At 46.4% G+C, this 25,902-nt stretch overlaps 1 protein-coding gene across 2 annotated transcripts in view; it reads left to right on the forward strand.

Annotated features, from left to right (window-relative positions):
• Nucleotides 1-25,902, forward strand: part of dlgap2a (discs, large (Drosophila) homolog-associated protein 2a) — a 200,891-nt gene that overhangs the window by 107,188 nt on the left and 67,801 nt on the right. For both annotated transcript variants that reach the window (XM_035532627.2, XM_081722192.1), the window contains one exon: nucleotides 16,305-17,485. In XM_035532627.2, coding sequence (XP_035388520.2) covers nucleotides 16,305-17,485 — 1,181 coding nt within the window. The remainder of the gene's footprint in view (nucleotides 1-16,304; nucleotides 17,486-25,902) is intronic.

Here is a 25,902-nt window from a genome sequence, read left to right on the forward strand (position 1 = left end):
CTATGAACAGCTGAATTAGTTTATACCATGTCAGCGTTCATACACATTTAGTAACCCTTGCGATATTTCATAAGACCCTTGATGTGACGCAGTTAAAGACCCGCCTGCATTGTTTGGACTAAAATGATTTACATTTGTATGATGGCATGAAAGCGAAAAGTCCTCACTTTTTGGTCACTCGTGAATATTTGAGGCTGAACGGGACACGTCCCATGTCACCTACACTTACGGCCTCCTGGATCACTAACTCCATGCTGGGATGGAGGCTAACTCCTACAAGGACTCTTATTCTGTAGCCCTGCTGTAGACAAACTACAATACACAATATTCAGTAAAAAAAATGAGGCTGACTCATTCAATAATGCGATACTCCAGTGTGAACTGATTAATAAATATAAATATTTATAAATATAAATAGTTTTAAATAGTTTCTAAATAGTTTTTTGTCTGTTAATTTATTTTTAATTGTGTTCAGGCTGCTTGGTGCAGTAGCTTCATGACTGCTTCAGATATTGAGTGTGTTGGTATTCAAGATTATTATGAACATTATGGCCATTTACCCAAAGCACATCTGGGGTTTCGCTCTGCCAGCCTCTGACGCCCCGCTATAATAAAATGAAGACAATAAAATGATATCAAAATCAATGCAACGTAAAAGGAAAGATGAATGACAACACACTAGCAACATGACTGGTACACAACTGAATGGGAGTGAGTGCATCTTTATCTCCAATGTAAATACAACAGAGTGAGTGCAATGGCTGCTAATGCAAACAAAGTCAGGTGACGAACGCATTAGGAGTCCGTCTGCATGGACCAAGCTTCCATCAATTAATCCGCTTAACTCCCAACTGTTCAAATCTTTTCTGCATAAAATCTGACAAATGAAACTTGATTAGATATTAAACCGCATTAAATTGACCGTAGAAGGAGACGTGCCCGTGGCATGTTTCGTGAATTTGCCGTTAATTCAAGCACAGGCGATGTTAGTTCAGTCGTAATGGGACCGTCATGGTGCTTTGTGATTGGCTAATTCTGTTTACCTCCTGCTCGGCCTCATGGCTCGTCAGGTGCGAGCGCACTTCGTGACGAGTCAACCTGAGAAAAGTCCGCTGGCCCCAGTGTAAACAAGTGTTAACCCAACTTACACACAGAGTTTAAAGTTTTAGCCCTACACACAGAGTCTAAAGTTTGGACACACCTGACAGAATGCATGTTGTATAGATGCTTTTCATACTCATAAAGGCATTTTAATCTATGGAGTAGCCTGGAAAGGTGGAGACGCACCACGTCAGCAGGCGTGCGATCTCTCCGACGACCTACGGGAAATGCTGACGGATGCCTGGAATGGGGAACGTCACAGCGCACTTTCCACGAAATTTATCCTTACTCCTCATACACTGTGTACCTGGAAAGGTCTCATTTGTGCTGCCAGAACCTGGCCGGGTTCCTTTTGTGATGTTTTACGGAGTAGTACACAGTTCTACTTCGGAGTTCTGCTTATTTCATTCCGACTGGAAGCCCTGGAAGTCCGGTTGTTTCCTAGCAACAGTATCGCACGCCCTGTTTTGGTCCTAGAGCTTGGTCTGTGCAACGAAACGCGGAGAAGGGATCGCGTTGTTTTGGGAAAGAGGGGATCGCATTGTTTTCGGAAACCACTTCACAGCCTCATAAACACAGCAAGTTGAAATATTGCGCTGTAAATAAGTACAATATTTACAGTGCTGCAAAGCCTTCTGGGAACATCTGCACTGAAAGCGTTTTAAGGTTAATTTCTGAATTAAGGACTACATGAAACAGCTGAATGTGGCGTTGCTAACGCAGAGATCCGTGAACTGGAGCTTCTGTTGAGCAGTTGGTGTTTTCACACAGCCGCTAAACGCTGAACCAGGACTTCTCGACAACCGGACTAGAGATTGATTGCATGCTTTTTCATTTTTATTTTATTATTTATTCATTTTTATTTCTCTCTCTCTCTCATTACTTGTTCTGCTCCTTATTGTCTATATTGTTACTATTGTGGTGACCGTTGTTGGCCAGAGGAGGAGGTGCCCCCCATCTGAGTCTTGGTTCCTCTCCAGGTTTCTTCCTCGTGCTCCAGGGAGTTTTTCCTCAGCAATGTCGCCCTTGGCTTGTTCACTGGAGGCTTGTAAAACTGCTTTGTGGCAGCTGCTGCAAAAAATGCTATATAAATAAATTTGACTTGATTTGACTTAAACCCAGAGGACATTAGCCAAACTGAAAGCCTGCCCACAGTGTGGGGGCATGTGAACACAAGTGTGTGGCGAACTGTCAGCTGATGAGCCGAACGCAGGTGTGGGGGAGAAGACGCCACCTTTAAGGGTGAAGGTGTGTTGTGTCGGCCACAGCTGTGTTTGAACGCAGTTTGTTTCCTCTCTGTGCTAGCTCTCAGGGCCGTGTATATAACCAGCCACGGCTTTATCAGAGCGCAACTTTCTGTGAAACACCTGGTCGGTGTACAGTTCCAGAGCGCAGCTCCCCTGGTGCCAGTGCGCGGACTGTGTTAGCCGTCTTCCTAGCCCAGAGGTCGGAGGTTATGTTCGGACTGCAGAAGTCCCACTGGCTGGATCAAAGCGCGTGACGGATGAGTTTTACCCCAGCAGCACAGCACGCCCACACCCCTTCAACACCCTCAGACATGCTGCCCTCCGTCTGCTTTCCTGCGAATGTTTGAAAGCATTATGTGCTTTAGACATGTTTGCAATCATAACCAGTCCTGTAAAAGAACTCAGTACACAGTGAGGTCTTCCATGACTGCTACTCCCCAGTGTGCCTGAGGTCTAAGCCTTACTGTAATCTTAACCTCAGCAGTATGGACGGAGGTTAGCCAAGAATCTACCACTGATATCACAGAGATAGTCCCACGTAGATGAACACAATTTCTAGATCTTGTATTGTCACACCTGATAATACACATATAAACGCACGTTGTCACAGGCAAAGAACAAGCAAGGAAGCATGCGCAAATCTCGCAAGTGTTAACGAAACAAAACCGAATATGAACGTGCACAAACAGGAGCAACATGACGTCAGTGACAGACAGTTGGTCGTGCTAACAGAGCAGGGCAACGTAACAGTGTAACAACATAGCGCAACGACACACAGGCGGCAGGGTGAATGAGACAACACGAATACAAAACCAAAGCAAACATCACATGCGACAGAAAAGCAGGACATTAGCAGAATGCCACGTGGACACACCACTCCCAGCCTGCCAGCGGGAGGCACCGTCACACCATCTTTCTGCTCGTCTCTTTCGGACACGCAAACACACATTCTCTAATTTTCTGCTTCTCTCACACTAACATACACCCAAAAAAATACACACATATTCTCTCTTTCCGCTTCTCATTTCACGCACATACACACACACACACACACACATATACACAAACACGGGTGTATTAGCATTCACCGAAGGCTGTTGTCACAGACCAGGCTAAAAGCTTCTGTTGGTTGGGAAGAGCAGTAGTGTGAACACACTAACACACGAGTCCTGGACTCAGACCTCACTAACACACAACAGTCCTGGACTCAGACCTCACTAACACACAACAGTTCTGGACTCTGAGATCACTCACTAACACATGTGAGTCCTGGACTCAGACCTCACTAACACACAACAGTTCTGGACTCTGAGATCACTCACTAACACATGTGAGTCCTGGACTCAGACCTCATTAACACATGTGAGTCCTGGACTCAGACCTCATTAACACATGTGAGTCCTGGACTCAGACCTCACTAACACATGTGAGTCCTGGACTCAGACCTCACTAACACATGTGAGTCCTGGACTCAGACCTCACTAACACATGTGAGTCCTGGACTCAGACCTCACTAACACACGAGTCCTGGACTCAGACCTCACTAACACATGTGAGTCCTGGACTCAGACCTCACTAACACACGAGTCCTGGCCTCAGACCTCACTAACACATGTGAGTCCTGGACTCAGACCTCACTAACACACGAGTCCTGGACTCAGACCTCACTAACAAATGTGAGTCCTGGACTCAGACCTCACTAACACACGAGTCCTGGACTCAGACCTCACTAACACACAACAGTCCTGGACTCTGAGTCAGACACTCTCTTAAAGCTTCTTGTTCTACACAATGTTCCTCTCTGTATGAAAGTTCATTATTTTCCATTCAATCTCACGGCCATGAGAGCAAACGTTGCCTGACTCACAAAATTCGAAAGCTGTGTGGAACTAACAGCTCACGTAACGGCGCCTGATTCTCTGCTATTCAGACGACAGAGTGATAGAAACAGTCTAAATGCAGAACGTTGCTTCTACTTCAGACACACGTAAGCCTGTCTGAGCGTGACAGAGCCACCTGAACGGCAGTCCTTCACACACTCACACTTCACACCTATGCACCTGCGATGTTGTTACCTTTAAAGACAGTTGAGGGCACTGTCTCTTTACCCATAATCCACATGTTCCATGTGTCGTCTGTCTGAAGTCTTAAAAGTTTTTCTTCAACTCGTGTGTGGGATCTCTTCACTAGACTGAGTGGGATGCTTTTAGCAGAGGCTCTCTCACCCAGGAGCCTTCAATGGTGTTTACCTGCTCAGTCTGTCTCTCGGAGGGTGGCACACCTGGTCTATATCAGATTGAAACATTTATGCTTACAACTAACAATACCACAGACACCGTGCTGGGGTACCAAAGACATTCCAGAACGAGGGGCGAGACAAGAGATGAGTGAAGGAGAATATAGAAGCACCGAAAGAGAAGAACCAAACAAGGTGGCAGTCTCACTAATTCTTCTCTGTAGTGGTTTGTGTATCATCCACCACATAACCAGTCTCTCTCTCTCTCTCTCCCTCTCTCTCTCTCTTCACGCTCTTGTCCTGGTGTACTCTGGTATATGAGTGGGTTGAGCTGGAGGCTGGTTCGTTCTGTCAGATTCCTGTGCCGTCTGTATTGCTGTGGGAGACGCAGTTAAGGCTGTGTGCCACAGGCAGCTAACTTGGGCATGGCAGTCCGCGTCCCTCAGGCCTTCCGCCCTGCTAGTCGTCTCCAGCACAGCCGCAGTGAAGTCTAGCCTTATTCCGCCCCTCCGTGTCACTTCTGCGTGTTTGTGTGTTTGTTTATTTAACAGTGACGGCGGACGCTTTAATATCTGTTCCTCGACTGTCAGTCAACTTCATTTCATCAGCTCTGTGTTTTGTACTCAGTTGGTGGATCAGAACTGAAATTTTTCAGTTAATCATCACACATATAATCATCAAACATATAATTAATCACACATCATCTAATCATCACACATATAATTAATCATCACACATGTAATCAACACACATATAATTAATCATTACACATATAATTTAATCGTCACATTAATCATCACACATATAATTACTCACCACACATATAATTAATTATCACATATCATCTAATCATCACACATAATTATAACATATAATTAATCATCACACATATCTAATCATCACACATATAATTAATCATCACACATATCATGTAATCATCACACATAATCATAACACATATAATTAATCATCACACATATCATCTAATCATCACACAATCATAACACATATAACTAATCATCACACATATCTAATCATCACACATATAATTAATAATCATACATATAATCTAATCATCACACATATAATTAATCATCACACATATCATCTAATCATCACACATATAATTAATCATCACACATATCATCTGATCGTCCAACTGTTCCGCTAGCATCGTGCCAGTATGCAATGTTCCACTGAAGACTTTTTCTTGGCCAGAAAAATTGGTGCTGTTCTAGCCCAATAATCTTACTGGTCTGGAACCAACAAACCTGTAACCAAGAAGGGCGGGGACCTAGCGGCTGGAGGGCGGGGACCTAGCGGCCTCAGGGCAGGATCCTAGTGGCGGAAGGGCGGGGACCTAGCGGCCGGAGGGCGGGGTCCTAGCGACCGGAGGGCGGGGTCCTAGCGACCGGAGGGCGGGGTCCTAGTGGCTGGAGGGCGGGGTCCTAGTGGCTGGAGGGCGGGGACCTATCGCCCGGAGGGACGGAGTCTTAGCAGCCAAAGGGCAGGGACCTAGCGACCGGAGGGCAGGGACCTAGCGACCGGAGGGCAGGGTCCTAGTGGCTGGAGGGCGGGGTCCGAGTGTCACCTCATAAAGTTTTTACCCTCCTTACCACCATTTACAAACGAAAGCACAAGAAGTACAGCAAATCCAGCTGAAATGATTCTGAGTGGTTAAATACGATCAAAGAAAGAAGCACATGTCGATTCCACAGAGTCTCCCACCTGTTTATGGGCGAGGGAACGCCCGCGTCCACGTACATAGTCATCAGGCCCGCAGAGCCGTGCAAACGCAGCTCCGTCCCTAAAAGGTTCGCTAGTTCACAGGAACTGACATCAGCACTTTGTGGGAGGAAACATGGAGTCGCGTATGAAAAGGAAGTTCTCATTCTTTTGAACATTCACACAAATGATGTACAGTTGAATGTTGCATACTTGTGCTCTGTTCAGTAGTCCTAACCCCCCAAAAGTTCCCGTCAGACAACACAGCAACACTATTAAGACTGCAAAACCAAAATAAAATAGCTAAAATAAAATACAAATAAAATAAAAATGAATAGCTCCACTTTCACTCATGCTAGTAGTTTGGTATTATGTTGTATCTTGCAGAGGTCAGTAAAAAGGGTGATGTTTGAGGTCTGAGATGCTTCACTTAAACAGTAGCTGTTGTAAGTAATGAAAGGTTTAATTATTTACATTTATTACATTTATCTGACGCTTTTATCCAAAGTGACTTACAGTCATATCTGAACACAACTTGAGTAATTGATGGTTAAGGGTCTTGCTCAGGGACCCAACAGTAGCAACCTGGCAGTTATATGACAATTCCCATCTAATGTCATGAAGGCCTGTGTTTATACAGAACTGGTGACACACGTGGTGTCTAAAATAAACCACAGCAACAGCAGAGGTGAATCACACTGTAAATAGAGCGACAAACCGATAGTCTCATCTGCAAGCAGACAGAATCGCCCAGAATAACCTGAGACTGAAAAACTCTGTGTGTGTGTGTGTGTGTGTGTGTGTGTGTGTGTGTGTGTGTGTGTGTGTGTGTTTATTAGTGCCTATTTGTGTGTGTGTCATACACATCTGTTTGCCCATAACAAGGTTACAGGGAGCCTGGCGTCCTGCCTGTAAATAAGATTTGCTGTGTACCTGTCTCTTCATTGAAGGACTGACCAGGGAGAAACAGGATTACTGATGCACACAGGGGACGTGGGACATGTTTATCCCTTTAACGGCAGCCAGACATAGACACCACAGAGCACGACCTTGAGGTTCATTTCCCTTGTGAGTTGATCCCTGATCCCACCTGATCCCATCTGATCCCATCTGATCACACCTGGATCAAACCTGATCCCACCTGATCCCACCTGGATCATATGTGATCCCCCCTGATCACTCATGATTACACTTGATGCCACCTGATCCCACCTTAACTCCCCTGATCCCACCTGATCCCATCTGATCCCACCAGATCCCTCCGGATCCCATATTAACTCTCCTGATCCCACCTGATCCCTCCGGATCCCATCTTAACTCTCCTGATCCCACCTGATCGCTCCAGATCCCACCTTAACTCCCCTGATCCACCCGATCCCGCTCAGGAAGGCTTTGCAGCACTACAGCGACACGCAGCGTGACGTGCAGGACTGCTGAGCACAGACGCTGGAACAGCTCTGACAGCGTCTCTCTGTTCCTCTTGTTTAGTTCTCTCTCATTCTCAGTCTCCATAGAGGAAGTAGTGAAGTTCTGTATGAACGTAAAGCTGCTTTAGCCCATAACTGATTTATCTGATCTAAGGAAGTAAGTGAAGCTTTTGCTTTGATTTATTTTACACGTACAGTTTTACATGTGAAATGTCAAAGTGTGATGTATCGGTTGTTTACTGGCTATGTCCATATTGATGTAGCCTCTCTAGTATTTCACCTTTAATTATGTCTCTCTTTCTCTCTCTCTCTCTCTCTCTCTCTCTCTCCCCCTCTCTCTCTCTCTCTCTCTCTCTCTCTCTCTCCCTCTCTCTCTCTCCCTCTCTCTCTCCCCCTCTCTCTCTCTCCCTCTCTCTCTCTCTCTCTCTCTCTCTCTCTCTCTCTCTGTCTCTGTCTCTGTCTCTGTCTCCTGTGATCTAAACCAGCATGTTATTTATGATGAAAGTGCTTTCCTGAACAGTTTGTTGACAGAGCTTTGAAATGGCACATGCCTCGAGGTCATCAGAGAGAGAGAGAGAGAGAGAAAGAGAGAGAGAGAGAGAAGGAGAGAGAGAGAGAGAGGGAGAAAGAGAGAGAGAGAGAAGGAGAGAGAGAGAGGGAGCGAGAGAGAGGGAGCGAGAGAGAGAGAGAGAGGGAGAGAGAGAGAAGGAGAGAGAGAGAGGGAGCGAGAAAGAGAGAGAGAGAGGGAGAGAGAGAGAGAGAGAAGGAGAGAGAGAGAGAGGGAGAGAGAGAGAGAAGGAGGGAGAGAGAGAGAGAAGGAGAGAGAGAGAGAGAGAGAGGGAGAGAGAGAAGGAGAGAGAGAGAGAGAGAAGGAGAGAGAGAGAGAGAGAGAGAGGGAGAGAAGGAGAGAGAGAGAGAGGGAGAGAAGGACTGCTGTCAGGGAACGCTCATGTCTCCTCTGCTAATGTGGGTAAATCGCCATTCTTGTTTTTTTTGTTGTTGTTGAGGACTGTTGTTAAATGTTCTGTGGTTCGATTAGAAGAGTTTTTCCAGCCCATATGCCTAAAACAGCCATTACAAACACACAGACTCCTTTGATGCTGATGACATTTTCAAGGCGTGAGAATTTCACAAACTACCAGTAAAATTGATCTAAATATCAAGTGTGTGTGTGTGAGTTGGGAGGGGGCTGTTAATTTGTCTGCAGACAAATTAGACACCATTATCTTTCTAGTTGTGTTGCAGTTGAGATATCTTATTAAATTCCCCTCAGTTTTAAACTTCTAATCATCATTATTGTGCCCATATGGGTTCATCAGGTAATGGGAATGCCATATTGTAAACAACATTTTTCATTAAAGAATTTAAAAAAAACAGCCACAGACTCACAATTATCGCCAAGCTGAAGCAGCTGTTGCTTGCATGACATCAGATGTTTGTGCGCTACTCAGAGCGAGAGACACAGCGCGCCAGGCCGTCACATCTTCACAGGGGGCACTGGTCTCGAGCCAAATGGCCGTCGGCGATCTCCATCCGCATTACCGAAGCCTTCCGCGCTCTGCTAGGTAGAGACGGGAGTGCATGGGGCGCTGGCTGAGGGTGAGATGTGCGATAGGTTTGGCTGAGTCGGACGAGGACAGTCCCTCGAGGACACCATTCAAAGATCCTTACTGACAAGTCAATTGTTAGGTGGAGACAGCAGAAGCGTAGCAGTTGTGAGGCGCGCTGACAGCAATCGTAGCCGCACAGATGGTGATAAGTGGTAAGACAGTAACTAAAATCTCATCTGTAAAATCAGGAGCAGAGAACCTGAAAACGGGTGTCAGGAATCCTCACTGGCCATCATTCCAAAGCTCTCCAGTGGGACAGCAACCTTGTAGTAACATGTGTGATGCAGAGAACGATCAGTACAGAGACAGAAGTGTCTTACATTCTCCCAACATCTTTCTTAAGACAACTATCGATAAACACCACTAGAGTAACTGTGTCTATAAATTATTTATTATTTTAGATTAACCTATGTTTTCTGAAAACAGCAACGCTACACTAAACAGCAAGCTGTTCCTACTAGGTTACAATCTCACTAGAGGCTACAAAAATACCCGAGTTACAATATTTATAGCTTCAATAAACATTTTGTGCCCAAATTGGTTGCTTTTAGTATTAGTCTTTATAATGCTGTCCATGGTCCTGAAGTTGACCTGTTCTTTATCTAATCCAAGTGTCTGCAGTTGAAGTGTTTATGGAACTGTCCTTTGTGCTGAAGTCGAGCTGTTTGGCATCTGGTTCACCCGCATGACACTGAACTGGTTTATGGCACTGTCCGTGGTCCTGAACTCAAGCTTTTGTGCATCTGTTACGACTGCGTGTATGGCTAAGACTGTCCAAGGTGCTGAAGTTGCGATACCTTCAGTATCTATGGAGCCAAAACAAACTAAACTGTGTCATTCTCTAGTTTCTTAAGAACTGTGCTGTTCATATTGCCCAGAGAATCAAGGCTGCCCCCCAGGCAGAGGCCAAAGTCCTGTCTGTTCTATTTAATAAAGCCTGTTTGTTTACATAAAGATTGGAAACTGTGACCTCGACTCTGAAAGCCACAGAACTACTGATAAAGGAAAGTTTAAGTACCAGTTACCATGGCAACCATGAATCTTATTTTAAGCATTTTTTTAAAGACTGCCCCGAGAGTGTGTCCTTGAAGGTTGCATAAACGTGTTATTCACAAACGGGCTTTCCTAGGGCCCAGCGTTGCACAGCCGTAGCATCCAGAGGCGTTCAGGCCGCTGAAATGCAAACGCGCTCTGCGGATCTCCTCTGCCTACTCACTCTGCGCTTGAGTGGGCTCACAGTTTATTCCTGACACACTTCTCACCTACTGTACACACTTGCCTTACAGTTAACGGCTTGGTAATGTGTTGGTTCATCCCCGGTACTGTGTGTGCCATACCAGTGCTGAATGTGCCATGCCAGTGCTGAGTGTGCCATACCAGTACTGTGTGTGCCATACCAGTGCTGAATGTGCCATACCAGTACTGTGTGTGCCATACCAGTACTGTGTGTGCCATACTAGTGCTGAATGTGCCATACCAGTACTGAATGTGCCATACCAGTACTGAGTGTGCCATACCAGTACTGTGTGTGCCATACCAGTACTGAGTGTGCCATACCAGTACCGTGTGTGCCATACCAGTACTGAGTGTGCCATACCAGTACTGAGTGTGCCCGTCTCTGGATCATATCAGCACTGATCTGGGAACAGTGTGTGAGAGAGAGAGAGCCCTTATCTCTCCCGTCCACAAGCCCTTACCACGTTCCCTAAACCCTGTTAACCTGTAGATCTGCTTTCCCGCTTCTCTCTGGCACGTCACAGCTTCCACCCTTTCTATCCTGCTGCTCGCACAGAGCTGCTGGAACAGACGACTCGCTTCGTTATCACAACGCTAATTCCCTCTTTTATGATAAGCGTTTGATTGCTGGCCCGGTGTGCTTATCAGACCAAAGTAATCTCACTTCTGCAGCAGCGAACAGAACGAACGGCCTTGTCCTGTGCAGGTGACCTGCTCTGCTAACAGGAGGTTTGTTTGACAGGGAGGGATGACGGACCTGCTGTGAGAACGCCGCGCTGCACTGCTATTGTGTGTGTGTGTGTGTGTGTGTGTGTGTGTGTGTGTAAATATCTTGATATTACTGTTCTCAATTCATGACATCACAAAAGGATTCCTGTAATGTTGTGGTTGTTCATTTCTCCCCAGCATCTGTTATGGACCAGAAAGTCACTTGTGTAGAAAGCTGGTGTTTTTTTAGCAGGTTGGGTTTATCTGTCTCCACAACCTCGGGTTGTCATCAGAGTGACCGTGTCACAACAATAAATCTTCTCGTTGTGACTCCCACCCACCCTCCATGGAGATGGAGAGAAAAGGAGAAAACGAGAAAGATTTTAAACAAACGCAGAGAGATACACAGCAAGCGAAACGCTACGGCAGGGAGAGAGAGCGAATCGTGGAGATGGAGGTGTGGGCAGGTGACCGCTACAAATCGTGCTGTGAGCACACAGGGGCCTGTAGAGACGCGTGTCGTCGTTCAGCTGGGCCTGAACCGTGAGTCCAGGATGAGGAAACAGCACTGGGGGTGGGTGGAGTGTCCGGCTGCCTGCAACCACTCACCTCCGCCCAGGAGTCGGACCCACCGATAAACGATCCCCAAATCCCAAAGGGCCTCGGAGTTCCTGCCGCTTGGACAGATGAGGAGGTCACTGTGCCACGTTCTCAAAGCAGAAACACATATTAATCATCTGAATGAAGGAAATGTTCCCTTTAGAAGCGCTGGGTATTTTTCTGGGAAGGTGGGGTGTCCTGAAGGAGAACCTCATAGCCAGGCTAATAACTGAGTAACTGAGCTAGCTGGCCCCCAGAGCGTTCCTCACATCCGGGAACGCTAGCTGGACCACCAGGCCTATTATCTTCTGCTTATTTCATAATGTGCCTTCATGACAGGAGCATTCCTTTAAGGGTAATAAACATTTAGTTCTTTTCTCCTGATTCGAGGTGAATTCAGGAGCACAGGCTCCTACGAATGCGTGAGTCTCCTTGCGCAGGATTCTGGTCTGAGTAGCGTTTTGACGTGGCGTGCAGCTCCAAGGCCGTCACAGATGCTCCATGTCCTCCGAGGGTGTTTGCCGCTGCCTGAGCTCCGGGCATCGTAACAACCCGTGTTTTAGCAGCCCATCGTGAATATTTAAAGAAGGGCAGAGATTTCCGATCGGGCTTCTCGTTCGCCCCCTGCAGGAACATGACAGATGCCCGCCAGCCGGCCTCCTCTCCAACCTTTCCCCTCTGGAACAATAACGTACAGTGAAGGAAAAGGCCGGTCTGCGTTCTCTACTGACCTGGCTCGGATAGAACAGCCTGGCTGGCTGTCACTGAGGACACAGCCCCGTCTCTCTGATTCTCTGATAAAGACAGCATTCTCAGGAGACAGACACTTAACCTTTGGGGAGATGGACAATCCAGCTGCCCTATCGATCGCTATGTTTACCAACTCTGGTCCCACTGAGTGAGTGTAGACAGAGCAGTGCATATTGAATTAAGAGTTTATAGTTTAGCAAAGTGTTGTGTGTTGTGTTGAGCTTAGGCAAAGTATTGTGTGTTGCATTAAGTTTAGACAGAGTTGTATGTTGTGATAAGTTTAGACAGAGTTGTGTGCTGTATTAATTTAGACAGTGTTGTGTGTTGTGTTAAGTTTAGACAGTGTTGTGTGCTGTATTTAGACAGAGTGTTGTGTGTTGTGTTAGGTTTAGACAGAGTTGTGTGCTATATTAATTTAGACAGTGTTGTGTGTTGTGTTAAGTTTAGACTGTTGTGTGCTGTATTAATTTAGACAGAGTGTTGTGTGTTAAGTTTAGACAGTGTTGTGTTGTATTAATTTAGACAGACACAACACGTTTCAGTGAGTTTTGTAAGATACTGAAACCAATCGCAGCTAATATGTGTAAATGAATTTGCAACAAGAGCAAAACTGTTCACTTTCCAGGTCAATACAGGCCAGTAGTTCCTCTAAACCGTAAGTAACCACCAGAGATCTCGGAGTAGGGTCTCCTCACTGAGACTGTGTGAGACTGTGTGGACTGTGTGGAATGTGTGAGACTGTGTGGAATGTGTGAGACTGTATGAGCCTGTATGAGACTGTGTGAGACTGTATGGACTGTGTGAGCCTGTATGGACTGTGTGAGACTGTATGGACTGTGTGAGACTGTATGGACTGTGTGAGACTGTGTGGACTGTGTCAGCCTGTATGAGACTGTGTGAGACTGTGTGAGACTGTGTGAGCCTGTATGAGACTGTTTGGACTGTGTGAGACTGTGGACTGTGTGAGACTGTGTGGAATGTGTGAGACTGTGGACTATGTGAGATTGTATGAGACTGTTTGGACTGTGCGAGACTGTGGAATGTGTGAGACTATGTGAGACTGTGTGGAATGTGTGAGACTGACTGAGATTGTGTAGAATGTGTGAGACTGAGTGAGACTGTGTGGAATATGTGAGACTGAGTGAGACTGTGTGGAATATGTGAGACTGAGTGAGACTGTGTGAGACTTTACCTTTCTTGCTGAATATAAAAAGTGTTATTAGACTTATGTATCTGGGCCTTTTTAGAATTTCCATGAATGACTTTTCTTTGCTTTTTTCTGGATCAAGCACTATGTTAGCAGGGTAACTGCAGTAGGAAATCTCTGTAGTGGAATATCTTTTTCTGTTCTCTGTAAAGTGGATTATTTGAACAGTTATTTAGGTGTTGGGAAGCTAAATTTCATTTCACTTATCCGATGCCGAATTAGCCACAGACATCTTCAGACTTTAGGATCACGGTGAGAAAACGAACTTTCTAAAGACAATTCAGGTAACATAACACCATGAATGTAACGTTACACTTGCCACGTCTTAATTAACGGTTCATTGGGTTAATTCATTTGTTGGGTCTCACCACATCAGAACCTTCAGTGAACACTTTCTACCATGGAAGAAAGGTTTCATATGCCACAGAGCATGAGCAGTCAGAGGAGCACCTGTGTGTGTGTCACTGTAGATCAAATCAGAAAGTGTTACCCGACCAGTCTATTGCCGTGGTGTTCGGTTGCTGACTGTGCAGTAGTTCGCTGATACACAACAGCGGCTCGGGTCAAATCCTCTCTCAGACAGTCTGTTTCATCTCTAAAGGTTATATTTTTATATTGTTTGGCTTCCCAAGCCCTTCTCAGTTTGATCATCTGATAACGGTGCTTCCCGAGTACTGTTCCTGGAGTTTGGGTCTGACAGATTGACTCGGGTACAGACATGTTGCTGTTTACGTGCTAATGTGATAAGGAGGTTGGAATATCCTTCAATACCTCCGACTGGGTGTCAGAGAAAGTTCAACACGTGTAGCCATTGACAGTTTTAGGACTTTCGGTTTACTGTTGTTCATAAAGTGAACATTGAGGTGCTTTGAGGAAAACTTTAATGATTCCGTTGATTTCTGATGAGTTTTATGATTTTCTCCTTAACGCGTTTTAAGGTTAAACATTTAAAAAGGCTTTAAAAAAGATAAAGGAATCCTTGCAATAGCATTGACCTCTGTCTCCGTCATCCATGATCTGTCTTGTCCGTCTTCCTGAGAAGATTACAGCTTTGCCTAGTTCTAGCAGCCAGTCCTGCCAGTTAGTGTGACTAATCATAAAGCAGCTTTATGGTAAGCTCACGTTAAGCATGGCTGCCTGTTTTCTTTCATCAGTTTAGATTATCGCACTCAGCGTCTTTGGTTCTTTCCTTCTGAGGTTTAATGGGCTCTTTAGATCGGCTCAGCGATGGCGGGACACCCGCTCAGTTCCAGGGTCTTAATGCGATTGATTGTACCTCCTCCCAGATTAATCACTTCTGATCTTATTGTCTTTAGCCTAATTGCAACAATGTTGTGCCTCTTGAAGCCACGCCCCTCCCCACGGACGCGAGCTGACCTCTCTGTTTCTGCCCGTGGGTCAAACCAAAAGGGGCGAGACAGCGCAGTCACATGCAGGGTGCACACGTGCGCCCTTCGTGACAGATTCCAGTGAACGTGTCGAGTCTCGGAGCACCATGTACCAAGGACGGTCCCTGACGCACCTCGAGGCTCCTCCTCCAAAGATGGCTTTGACAGATGGCGTGGCCGAGTCAAAATGACAGGCTATTATTCCACTTTACACTGGATTAATGGCAACACAAAGTGCCAGCTGTCCAGGATTGGGCTGAGGGGAGGGGCTATGAGTGGGTTCAGCTGTGAGGGGGAGGGGCTATGAGAGGGCTCATCTGTTGAGGGAGGGGCTATGAGTGGTTTCAGGTGTGAGGGGGAGGGGCTATGACAGGGATCATCTGCCAGGGGAGGGGCTATGAGAGGGCTCATCTGTCAGGGGAGGGGCTATGACAGGGATCATCTGCCAGGGGAGGGGCTATGAGAGGGGTCATCTGTCGGGGGAGGGGTATGAGAGGGCTCATCTGTCAGGGGAGGGGCTATGAGAGGGGTCATCTGTCGGGGGAGGGGATATGAGAGGGCTCATCTGTCGGGGGAGGGGCTATAGAAGGTTCAGTTGCAATTACTGATTCAAGAAAAGCTCGGGTGGTTCGTGTTTTATCGCAGTACAAACAAACGATGTTCATGAGCAAAGTGGGGAAATGCCAAGATAATTTTATTATTGAGTTGAAACGAAGCGACATACTCGCCGTATGAGAATACCTGCGACCGGGTTTGGTGGGCCGCGTACTTTCAGGACACGTAACTTCAAACTTCGTGCGCTGGGTTTCAGCGCGACGGCAGCAGGACTGACTCGTCCTGTCCTTCAGGACCCTTCATTTGTCGTTGTTTTTATGTATCTGTTTCAGCCATGCATCAATGCACCTGATGTGTCTAATGAGCTGTGGCTGAGCCAAGAATATTCCCTAATTAGTCAAATCAGGTGTTTGTGTCATTTCTGTGAAACAAACAGGCTACCTGGGAAATGCAGCTACAGGCTGAGTGTTAAACATAAACAGCCTCTTGACTTGTATCTCCTTGTTATTTTCAGAGCAGCCATATTCATGGTCACCTGTAGAGTTCTTCGATGAAGACAGCTACCTCTCTCCTCCCAGGAACATGAAAGGCCTATCAGCTGGTCGCCTGCAGCTGTCCATCACACCCGGACACGGCTGCGTCCTGACCGACTGTGACCACTCGCTCGACCATCTGCAGCATGGGCTGCCGGACCCACGTGCCGCCTACCTTCTCAGTCCCACGGAGAGCTGCCCCGTGGAACACCACCGCTGCTCCCCGCGGAGCTCCATCCACTCCGAGTGCACGGGGATGCCCGTCTCCGTGACCTCCGACCCCGTGTCCAGTAGCACCTTCCCGAGGATGCACTACAGCTCCCACCACGAGGGTGGGCGGGAGGACGGCTCCGCCCCCCACGGCGGGGGAGGTGGAGGTGGTGGAGGAGCAGGGGGTGGAGCAGGAGGGGGTGGAGCAGGAGGGGGTGGAGGAGGGACCTGCACCGGCTCCGGGAAGATGAACCGCATACCGGCCAACCTCCTGGATCAGTTCGAGAAGCAGCTCCCCATGCACCGGGACGGCTTCCACACGCTACAGTACCAGCGCGCCTCGGCCACCATGGCAACGGGTGGCGAGCAGAGGAGCGAGAGCCCTGGACGCATCCGGCACTTGGTGCACTCTGTGCAGAAACTCTTCACTAAGTCCCATTCCCTGGAGGGCTCGTCCAAGATGAACGGCACCAAGGGCGACTCCCGCTCGGACGGCGGGCACCACCACCACGGCGGGCACCACCACCACGGCGGGCATCACAAACACAGTAAGAGAAACAAGAGTAAAGAACGCAAGGCGGACTCCAGGTACCGGTCAGGGATCACCACGGGCTGGTGGAGCTCTGACGACAACCTGGACAGCGACAGTACCTACCGCACTCCCAGCATCATGAGCCACCACCACGTGGATCACGTCGGCCACTGCTACCCAGACTCTTTCCCTGGACATTTCGGCGACCTCTCGCTCAAGATCTCAAAGAGCAACAACGACGTGAAGTGCTCGGCCTGTGAGAGCGTTGCACCAGAAGGGAAGTTCATGAAACGCAGCTCCTGGTCCACGCTGACTGTTAGCCAGGCCAAGGAGGCTTATCGCAAGTCTTCACTCAACCTGGAGAAACCTGGGCTGCATCCTGACCTGAAGTCCTCCATGAGGCCCTGTCATTACCTGCAGGTCAGTCCCAGCATCGGGATTTGGAGAACTCTGGCTGTTTGTGGAACTCTGGGAACTGTTTTAACAGGCATTGTGTATTTTATTTTGTCTTCAATGTTTTTCTCACACTTTTATCACAAACATAGCAATGAATAAAACAAGGGAAAAAATACTAGAAAGAGAGAGAGAGAGAGAGAGAGAGAGAGACAGAGAGAGAGAGAGAGAGAGAGAGACAGAGAGAGAGAGAGTAATTAACCAGTCCAGCTGCTATGGAAATCTTTCAGATTGTGTCCGTGTTTCTGATGAAGGAGTGTGAAGTCAAACACACTTTTCTGTTGGGTGGTTTCATCAGTAGTGAGTAGACATACCAGCCTGCTGGACTAGAGTACTGGATACACAGAGGAGCACTGCTAATGTTCAGAAATATGGCAAACAGTGAGTCATATTGATTATTATTGATTGTTTGGCACTATAATAGGCTCATATATTTCTGTTAGCAACTCTAATTATTCAAGGGCCACATAATTTTTCAGATAGTTTGAAATATAGTACTGCGTAGAACTTTTGAAAATATCCTCGTGATTTTCTGTCATAAAATCAAAAACTGTGTTTGGGGTTTGTCCCCAGACAATTGTTTTGACCAGTTAATTAGCCATGGATCTAGTCCGTTAAACCATCAGTCAACAAAGCCACTCGTACCCCACGCTCTGTAATGCCCACTCACCTCTCACCTGCCCCCAGAAAGAATAACCACTCTGTAGGCCAAAAGGGCCTTAGCATGGGACTGGGTGCAAGGGATGTCCACAGGCAGAAAGAACCCAGGTTAAGATTGAGAGCCCAGATTAAGATTGAGAGCTCATATTAGGAGCTCATATTAAGATTGAGAGCCCAGATTAAGAGCTCATATTAAAATTGAGAGCCCAGATTAAGAGCTCAGATTAATATTGAGAGCGCTCTAAGGATCCCTGTAATGGCTACGTTGTATCACTGGTTGTCCGCACGCTCTTTGCAAAGTATATAGTGCCACATGCAGCCAGGATCAGGAGTTGGAAATATGACATTTGTTTTAGCCAGAAGCTTTTATATAAGGGAGGCACAACCTGAAGACGGGATCTTTTAGCAGGCTTGGCTCATCTGTGGGGTAGCTAGAAAACGCAGTGAGTCAGAAGAGTTATAGAAATGCAGCGAGTCGAATGACAAATAGACGTATGATTACACCACTGTTAGAAATCATTATCACGCCGCATAAATTACAAAATGACAGTTCGAGTGCAACGAGTGCGACGTTGTGGTGCACCCAATGTCTGCACTGATATTGTGCAAAGAGAGTGATAACAACAAGCACTTAAAATGATTCCTGTGTCCAGGAGTGCTGTGATGTGTCCAGGAGTGCTGTGATTTGTCCGGGAGTGCTGTGATATTTTGACCAGTATGCCAACCCTCTCCAGTGGGATTATAAATTGCTCATGCTTTAAAACACTTTAGAGGGTTGAATTTGCATATCAAGGGTTAAAGTGGGTGTGGAAATGGTTTTTAAGTGAATATATCAATTTCTGTAATTGCGATTTTGGGGCTCTGGGACAGAATGAGAAGCGCGAAGGTCTTCTGACTCAGAGAGGTATCAGACACCTGAACCAATCCATCGTCACTGTCACAGTAATTAGTTTAGGTTTGTGTTTATCACGCGTGTCAGACACGATTAACTAACTGCATGCGGCACTGTGACCCGAGCCATCTGAAAATCAATGGTTTTGATCCACATCTGTGTCAAACATTTAATGAGCTACTTCAACTGCAATAAATACACAGGGCTAAAAATAGAGTATTCCATCTCTCTAGCTAGAGCATACTGTTTATCTATCTAGAGCAGTCCATCTCTATATCTAGAGCATTCCATCTATCTATCTAGAGCATTCCATCTATTTACAGCTGTATATACATCTAGCTAGAGCATTTTATCTATCTATCTAGAGCAGTCCATCTATATATCTGGTGCATTCCATCTATCTAGAGCATTCCATCTGCCTATCTAGAGCAGTCCATCTATCTATCTAGAGCGTTCTCTCTCTGTCTCTCTCTCTCTCTATCTATCTATCTATCTATCTATCTATCTATCTATCTATCTAGAACTGTCCATCTGCCTATCTAGAGCATTCCATCTATATATCTAGAGCATTCCATCTATTTAGAGCTGTAATAGATGGAATGCTCTAGATAGATGTTTATACAGCTCTAAATAGACGGAATTCTCTAGATATATAGACGGATATACATCTATCTAGAGCATTCCATCAATCTTTCAAGAGCATTCCCTCTATCTAGAGCAGTCCATCTATCTATCTAGAGTATTCCATCTCTCTATCTAGAGCAGTCCATCTGCCTATCCAGAGTGGCCCATCTATATATCTAGAGCATTCCATCTATCTGTCTAGAGCATTTCATCTATTTAGAGCTGTGTATACATTATCTAGAGCATTCCATCTATCTAGAGCTGTCCATCTGCCTATCTAGAACAGTCCATCTATCTATCTAGATCATTCCATCTATCTATCTAGAGCATTCATCTATCTAGAGCTGCCCATCTCCATATCTAGAGTGTTCCATCTATCTATCTAGTGCGTTCTGTCTATCTAGAACAGTCCATCTGTCTATTTGGAGCATTCCATCTCTCTATCTAGAGCATTCCATCTATCTGTCTAGAGCATTCATCTATCTATCTAGAGCATTCCATCTGTGCATCTAGAGCATTTTACCTATCTAGAGCAGTCCATCAATCTATCTGTAGCATCTATTTATCTATCTAGAGCATTCCATCTGTCTATCTAGAGCATTCTATTTATCTATCTAGAGCAGTCCATCAGTCTATTTGAAGCATCTATTTATCTGCTGTTGCTGTGTTTTGCAGCTGTTATCGGTGTTCTCAGACCTTTGGTCATGCACACATATAGTCCACTTCTGTCTTTTCCCTGGTGCAGTGGCCATACGGGGGTTAGAGCAGTTATTTCTGGATTCTGCTCATCAGGCAGGTTAGTCGAGCGTGGAAATGTGGAAATGTTAGTCATGCATGCGGTTTGAAGTAGAATCAATGCTAAAAAAGTTTGGCTTGTTTGTTTTTGTCTGGTGGCATTGCTTTTAATTCTCTCTGGCCTTTCTGGTCTGCGAGGACGTGGGATGTGATCAGCTCAGTCCAGATGGTTGGTTTTGTGCAAGTCACTCATTTTGGTTTCCACAGATGGTAGCACTAACACTCATGAATCAACACAAGATTTCAAATGTAGGATGTCAGATAACATTAGACATCATTCGAGATTGATTTGGTGCCATTATTTTGTCACTGAGCTGAAGGGAAAGACTTGAAATTGTCATTCATAATGATTCTCATAATTTGATTCAAGTTCATTCACGATTCATCTTCACTGCTCATTTCATACTGTTGGTTATTATTTAGTTATGTGTAACATATTAATGACAGTGATGCTCGAAGCCTCATTCTCTGAGAGTTGATGCGCTCAGTGTTTTGTGGGCTGGGCTTATGGTCAGGACCTCTCAGGACTTCTCATAAAAGCCCTGTCACTTGAATCGTGTGCATTTGCCAGATCTGATGACCACTCTTTCTTCAAAGAGGCCAAGCAACCAAGATTGTTCCTGTTAACTAAGCGAATGTACCAGAGATGTGCAGAGATGCTCTCATACCAGCAGTCCAGCACTATATTATCTACACTATATTGGGAGTGTAACGCAAGTCCTGGAGTCCAAGACAGTTGAGATTTAAAGGAATTAGATGATGGCTCTGAAGGAAGACTGAGTACATCCTAAAGCAGGCTACAATAAACTTGTACTGCACATATTACAACAAAGGTGCCTTTTGAGGCAGAAACTGGAACCCCCAGGTGGAACCCCAGATAGAACCCCAGATAGAACCCCCGGGTAGAACCCCCAGGTAGAACCCCAGGTAGAACCTCAAGGTGGACCTCCACAGCAGAAGTCCATGATGGAAGTCCAGAAAGCAGTTTAAGCAACTAACCCACAAGGACTCACGTTCCTATTGCCACCTCTTCAAGGAGTAAAGCACAAATCCATACCACCGATCTGCCGGCAGCCCATTCCAGGCTTCCCATTCCAGACTTCATTTCAAAATGAACTTCATGCTCTTTTTCGCTGTCCAGGTATTTGGCTCCGTGATGCTACATTCTAGGCTGAAAGACATTTGCACAGAATCTGTCACTGTCTTCTAAGCATCTGTTTCTTCCCTCGTGATGGTAAGACACGTCAAGGGTTTTCTTTTTTGGGGCCGTGTAACGCTGCCTTCTGTCTGTGATGCCTCCTCTGGAAGACCACTACCTCCCCCGTTATGATGACATTAGCTCAAACATTTCAGCTACAAAGGTCAGTTCTGCCTTTGTGAATGTCCATGATTAATTATGATTAATCTCTTGTATGTTGGGACATACATACATGGACATTAAATATTTTAGTAAACTGTCAGTCAAATATTGAAATGTGAACTTTAACATCACCTGGTGTGTAGCTGAGCCTTGGTTGCTGTTAAAGTTCAAAGTTCAGAAGGGGTTTATTGTCATTTCAGCTATATACAAGTACACAAAAAAACGAACAATGTTCCTCCAGGACCATGGTGCAACACAAAACAAGTGCAACAGACAACACTCTACATGAGTGCAAACAATACAATACAGTGCAATAATATCATACAATAAAATCCGGGACAGGTCCAATACACAAAGAACAGACAGTGCATTTATTTTGACCAGTACGCAGTATTGGGAATACGTAAAATGGGTTGTGCATATGAGTCCGTGACACGCTATACTGAACATAGCAGTCACTGGTAGCAGCCAGAACAGTTCAGAGTACAGTGCTGGTTTAGCACAGTACTCTAGCAGCAAGTAGGAATGATGTGCAAAACTGCAAAAGGAGTGCATATATGTGTGTGAAGTTTGACTTCAGCAACTAGTCCGATACAAAAACAATGTGTGTGTGTGTGTGTGTGTGTGTGTGTGTGTGTGTGTGTGTGTGAGTGTGTGTGTGTGTGTACGTGCATGACTGTGTATAAGCATGTGTGTATATGTGTGTGTATAGAATTGTCCATTTGTTTGGAATTGGCATTAGCCAGAGTTCAGGAGTCTGTTGCATAGTCTAGAGGTGAGAGACCGGATGCTGCGGTACCTTCTTCCAGATAGCAAAAGGGTGAACAGTTTGTGTGAGGGGTGTGTGGGTTCTCCCACAATGCTGGTGGCTTTGCGGATGCAGCGTGTTGTGTAGATGTCCATGATGGAGGGAAGAGAGACCCCAGTGATCTTCTCAGCTGTTCTCATTATTCTCTGGAGGGCTTTGTGGTCAAAGATGGTACAGTTCCCAAACCAGGTAGTGATGCATCTGCTCAGGATGCTCTCTATAGTACCTCTATAGAAGATAGTGAGGATGGGTGATGGGAGGTAGGCTTTTATCAGAGACATTGCGGGGCTCTCTTGGTAATGGAACTGGTGTTCAGGGTCCAGATGAGGTTCTCCGCTAAGTGATGTTCTTGACGATCAACACTGAGGAGCCGTTGATGGTAAGCGGGGAGTGATCTTGCCTTGCTCTCCTGAAGTCAACAACCATCTCTTTTGTCTTCAGATGAAGGTTGTTGACCTTACACCAGCTCACCAGTTCTTGCACCTCCTCTCTGTATGCTGACTCATTGTCTTTGTTGATGAGACCCACCACGGTCGTGTCATCAGTGAACTTGTTGATGTGATTCGAACTGTGCATCGCTGCACAGTCATGAGTCAGCAGTGTGAACAGCAGAGGGCTGAGTACGCTGCCCTGGGGAGCACCAGTACTCAGTGTGGTGCTGTTGGAAGTGCTGTTCCCAATCCAGACTGACTGAGGTCTACCAGTCAAGAAGTCCAGGATCCAGTTGCAGAGGGAGGTGTTCAAGCCCAGTAAACTCAACTTTCCAATCAGATGTTGAGAAACGATGGTGTTGAATGCTGAACTGAAGTCTATCAACACGATTCTTACATAGGTGCCATTTTTATCCAGATGTGTGAGAGCCAGATGAAGTGTGGTAGAGATGGCATCATCTGTAGAGCGGTTGGGGCGGTACGTGAACTGCAGGGTCCAGAGAAGGGGGAAGCTGGGTCTTGATGTGTCTCATGACGAGTCTCTGGAAGCACTTCATGATGATGGATGTGAGTGCGATGGGACGGTAGTCGTTGAGACACGACACCGTGGGCTTCTTGGGCACGGGGACGATGGTGGAAGTCTTGAAGCATGCTGGGACAACGGTGCAGCTCAGAGAGATACTGAAGATGTCTGTCAGGACATCTGCCAGCTGGTCAGCACATTCTCTGAGCACACAACCCGGGATGTTGTCTGGTCCAGCAGCTTTCCGTGGGTTAACTCTATGCAGAGTTCACCTCACATTAGCCACAGTCAGGCACAGCACCTGGTCATTTTGCAGAGGGATGGACTTTTCTGCTGCAACGTTGTTCTGCGCTTCAAACCGTGCATAGAAGTCATTCAGGCTTCACTATCACAGGAAGGTGATGTTTTCCTGTAGTGAGTAATGGCCTGAATGCCCTCCCACATGTGCCGTGTGTCACCAGTGTCTTTGAAGTGTCCATGGATCCTCTGTGCGTGTACACGCTTTGCTTCCCTGATCGCACGTGACAGTTTGGCTCTTGTTTTCCTGAGAGCATCTCTGTCACCTGTTCTGAAGGATGAGTCACGGGTCCTCAGTAGCATTCGCACCTCAGCAGTCATCCATGGCTTCTGGTTGGGGTGTGTGGTGATGGTCTTGGAGACAGTAACATCATCAATGCACTTGCTGATGTAGCCAGTCACTGATGCTGTATACTCTTCCAGGTTAACAGTGCCACCGTCAGTAGCAGCCTCCTTGAACGTGATCCAAGTCGTCTGCTCAAAACAGTCCTGAAGAGCAGAGATGGCTCCTGCTGACCAGGTTCTCACCTGCTTCAGAAGCGGTTTCGAGCGTCTGACGATCGGTCTATATGGAGTAATCAACATTACAGACACGTGATCAGAGTATTCGAGGTGGGGGAGGGGCTCAGCCCGGTACGCGCCGGAAATGTTTGCGTAAACGAGATCCACCGCGTTTGCTCCTCTCATTGCAAAGTTCACATGTTGATGGAATTTAGGCAGTACTGACTTGAGATTTGCGTGGTTGAAGTCTCCGGTGACAATAAACAGTCTGTCTGGGACGTGTTCCCCTAAGGTTTAGAATGAATGATTAATGATAATAAATGATTTTATATTTGTATGTTTAAGAGGTCTCATCATCCTTACACAGCAGCGAGAAGTCTAGATTGACCTCAGTAAGCGCAGAGATGCGCAGGGCATGAGGAACAGAATGGAGAACTTAATTATGTGTGTGATCTGAAGAACTGTTAAAACTGTGGAAAACTGAACACTGTCAAAAACAGTATAATGAGTCTGGTGAGTGTCTGTAACGGCAGGATGGGGGTGAGTGTCTAGTAGCATACTAAGCATTGCCTCTTAGGGAGTAACAGTCCCTGATTTAAACAATTTCCCTGATAATGACTATCCATGGAGAAGGCACTGGGATCATAGCACTTGGAATCTGTGGCTTGATTTGGTTGGAAATCGAGTTTCCCCTGTGCCGTGCTGTGTTACGATCCCTCCGGCGCGCTAGAGACAGGGGTGTTGTTTGTTCTTTACTCACACAGGATTGGTTGCGTGCGTTAGACAGAAAGAAGGTGCACCAACTGCAGCTGTGGCGTGCGAGAGTCAGGCGGAGGGGCGCACACCCGCGCAGCTGCCTGGCACGTGAGCGCTGGGTGGTAATGATGATGATGATGATGGTGGTGGTGGTGGGCTTTGGGAGTGCAGGTGTTCAGCTGCCTGGAAGAGGCAACACACACACACACACACACACGCACACACACACACACATACACACACATACAGAGACACACACACTCACACATGCATACACAGACACACACACACATGCATACACACACGCACATGCACAGACACACACACACATACACACATTCTCTCTCTCTCTTTCTTCAGTTTTAGATTCTTGCTTTCCTCTTGCATTCTATCGCTTGCTCTCACGCTCTCTCTACCTCATTATTTTCGCTTTTGTGCCCTGCTGTGTCTGGGATTGTGAGCTGTTCTGGGGGGGGGGTCAGAGGCACCAGAACACTTGTGAACATCTCAGGACCGTGAAACCGGAGGACTGCTACAGCGGGGACTTGGCTCTCGGACAGAATTTTGCTCAGCAGGAGAGAACTGCACACTAGTTAGTGGTTTTGCGAATGCCAAAACATTTCCCACGTATTCAGAGAGAGTCATTTGCGTACCTGTCAAACATGTTCGGTTCTTTAGATCTGAAACGGTGCAATCAGAAGCCGGGCGTTCACCGAGTTTCTGTTTACAGGAGTCGG

The sequence above is a fragment of the Electrophorus electricus genome, chromosome 10 (assembly GCF_041902795.1).
Source record: "Electrophorus electricus isolate QZ-2024a chromosome 10, ASM4190279v1, whole genome shotgun sequence".
NCBI lineage: Eukaryota > Metazoa > Chordata > Actinopteri > Gymnotiformes > Gymnotidae > Electrophorus > Electrophorus electricus.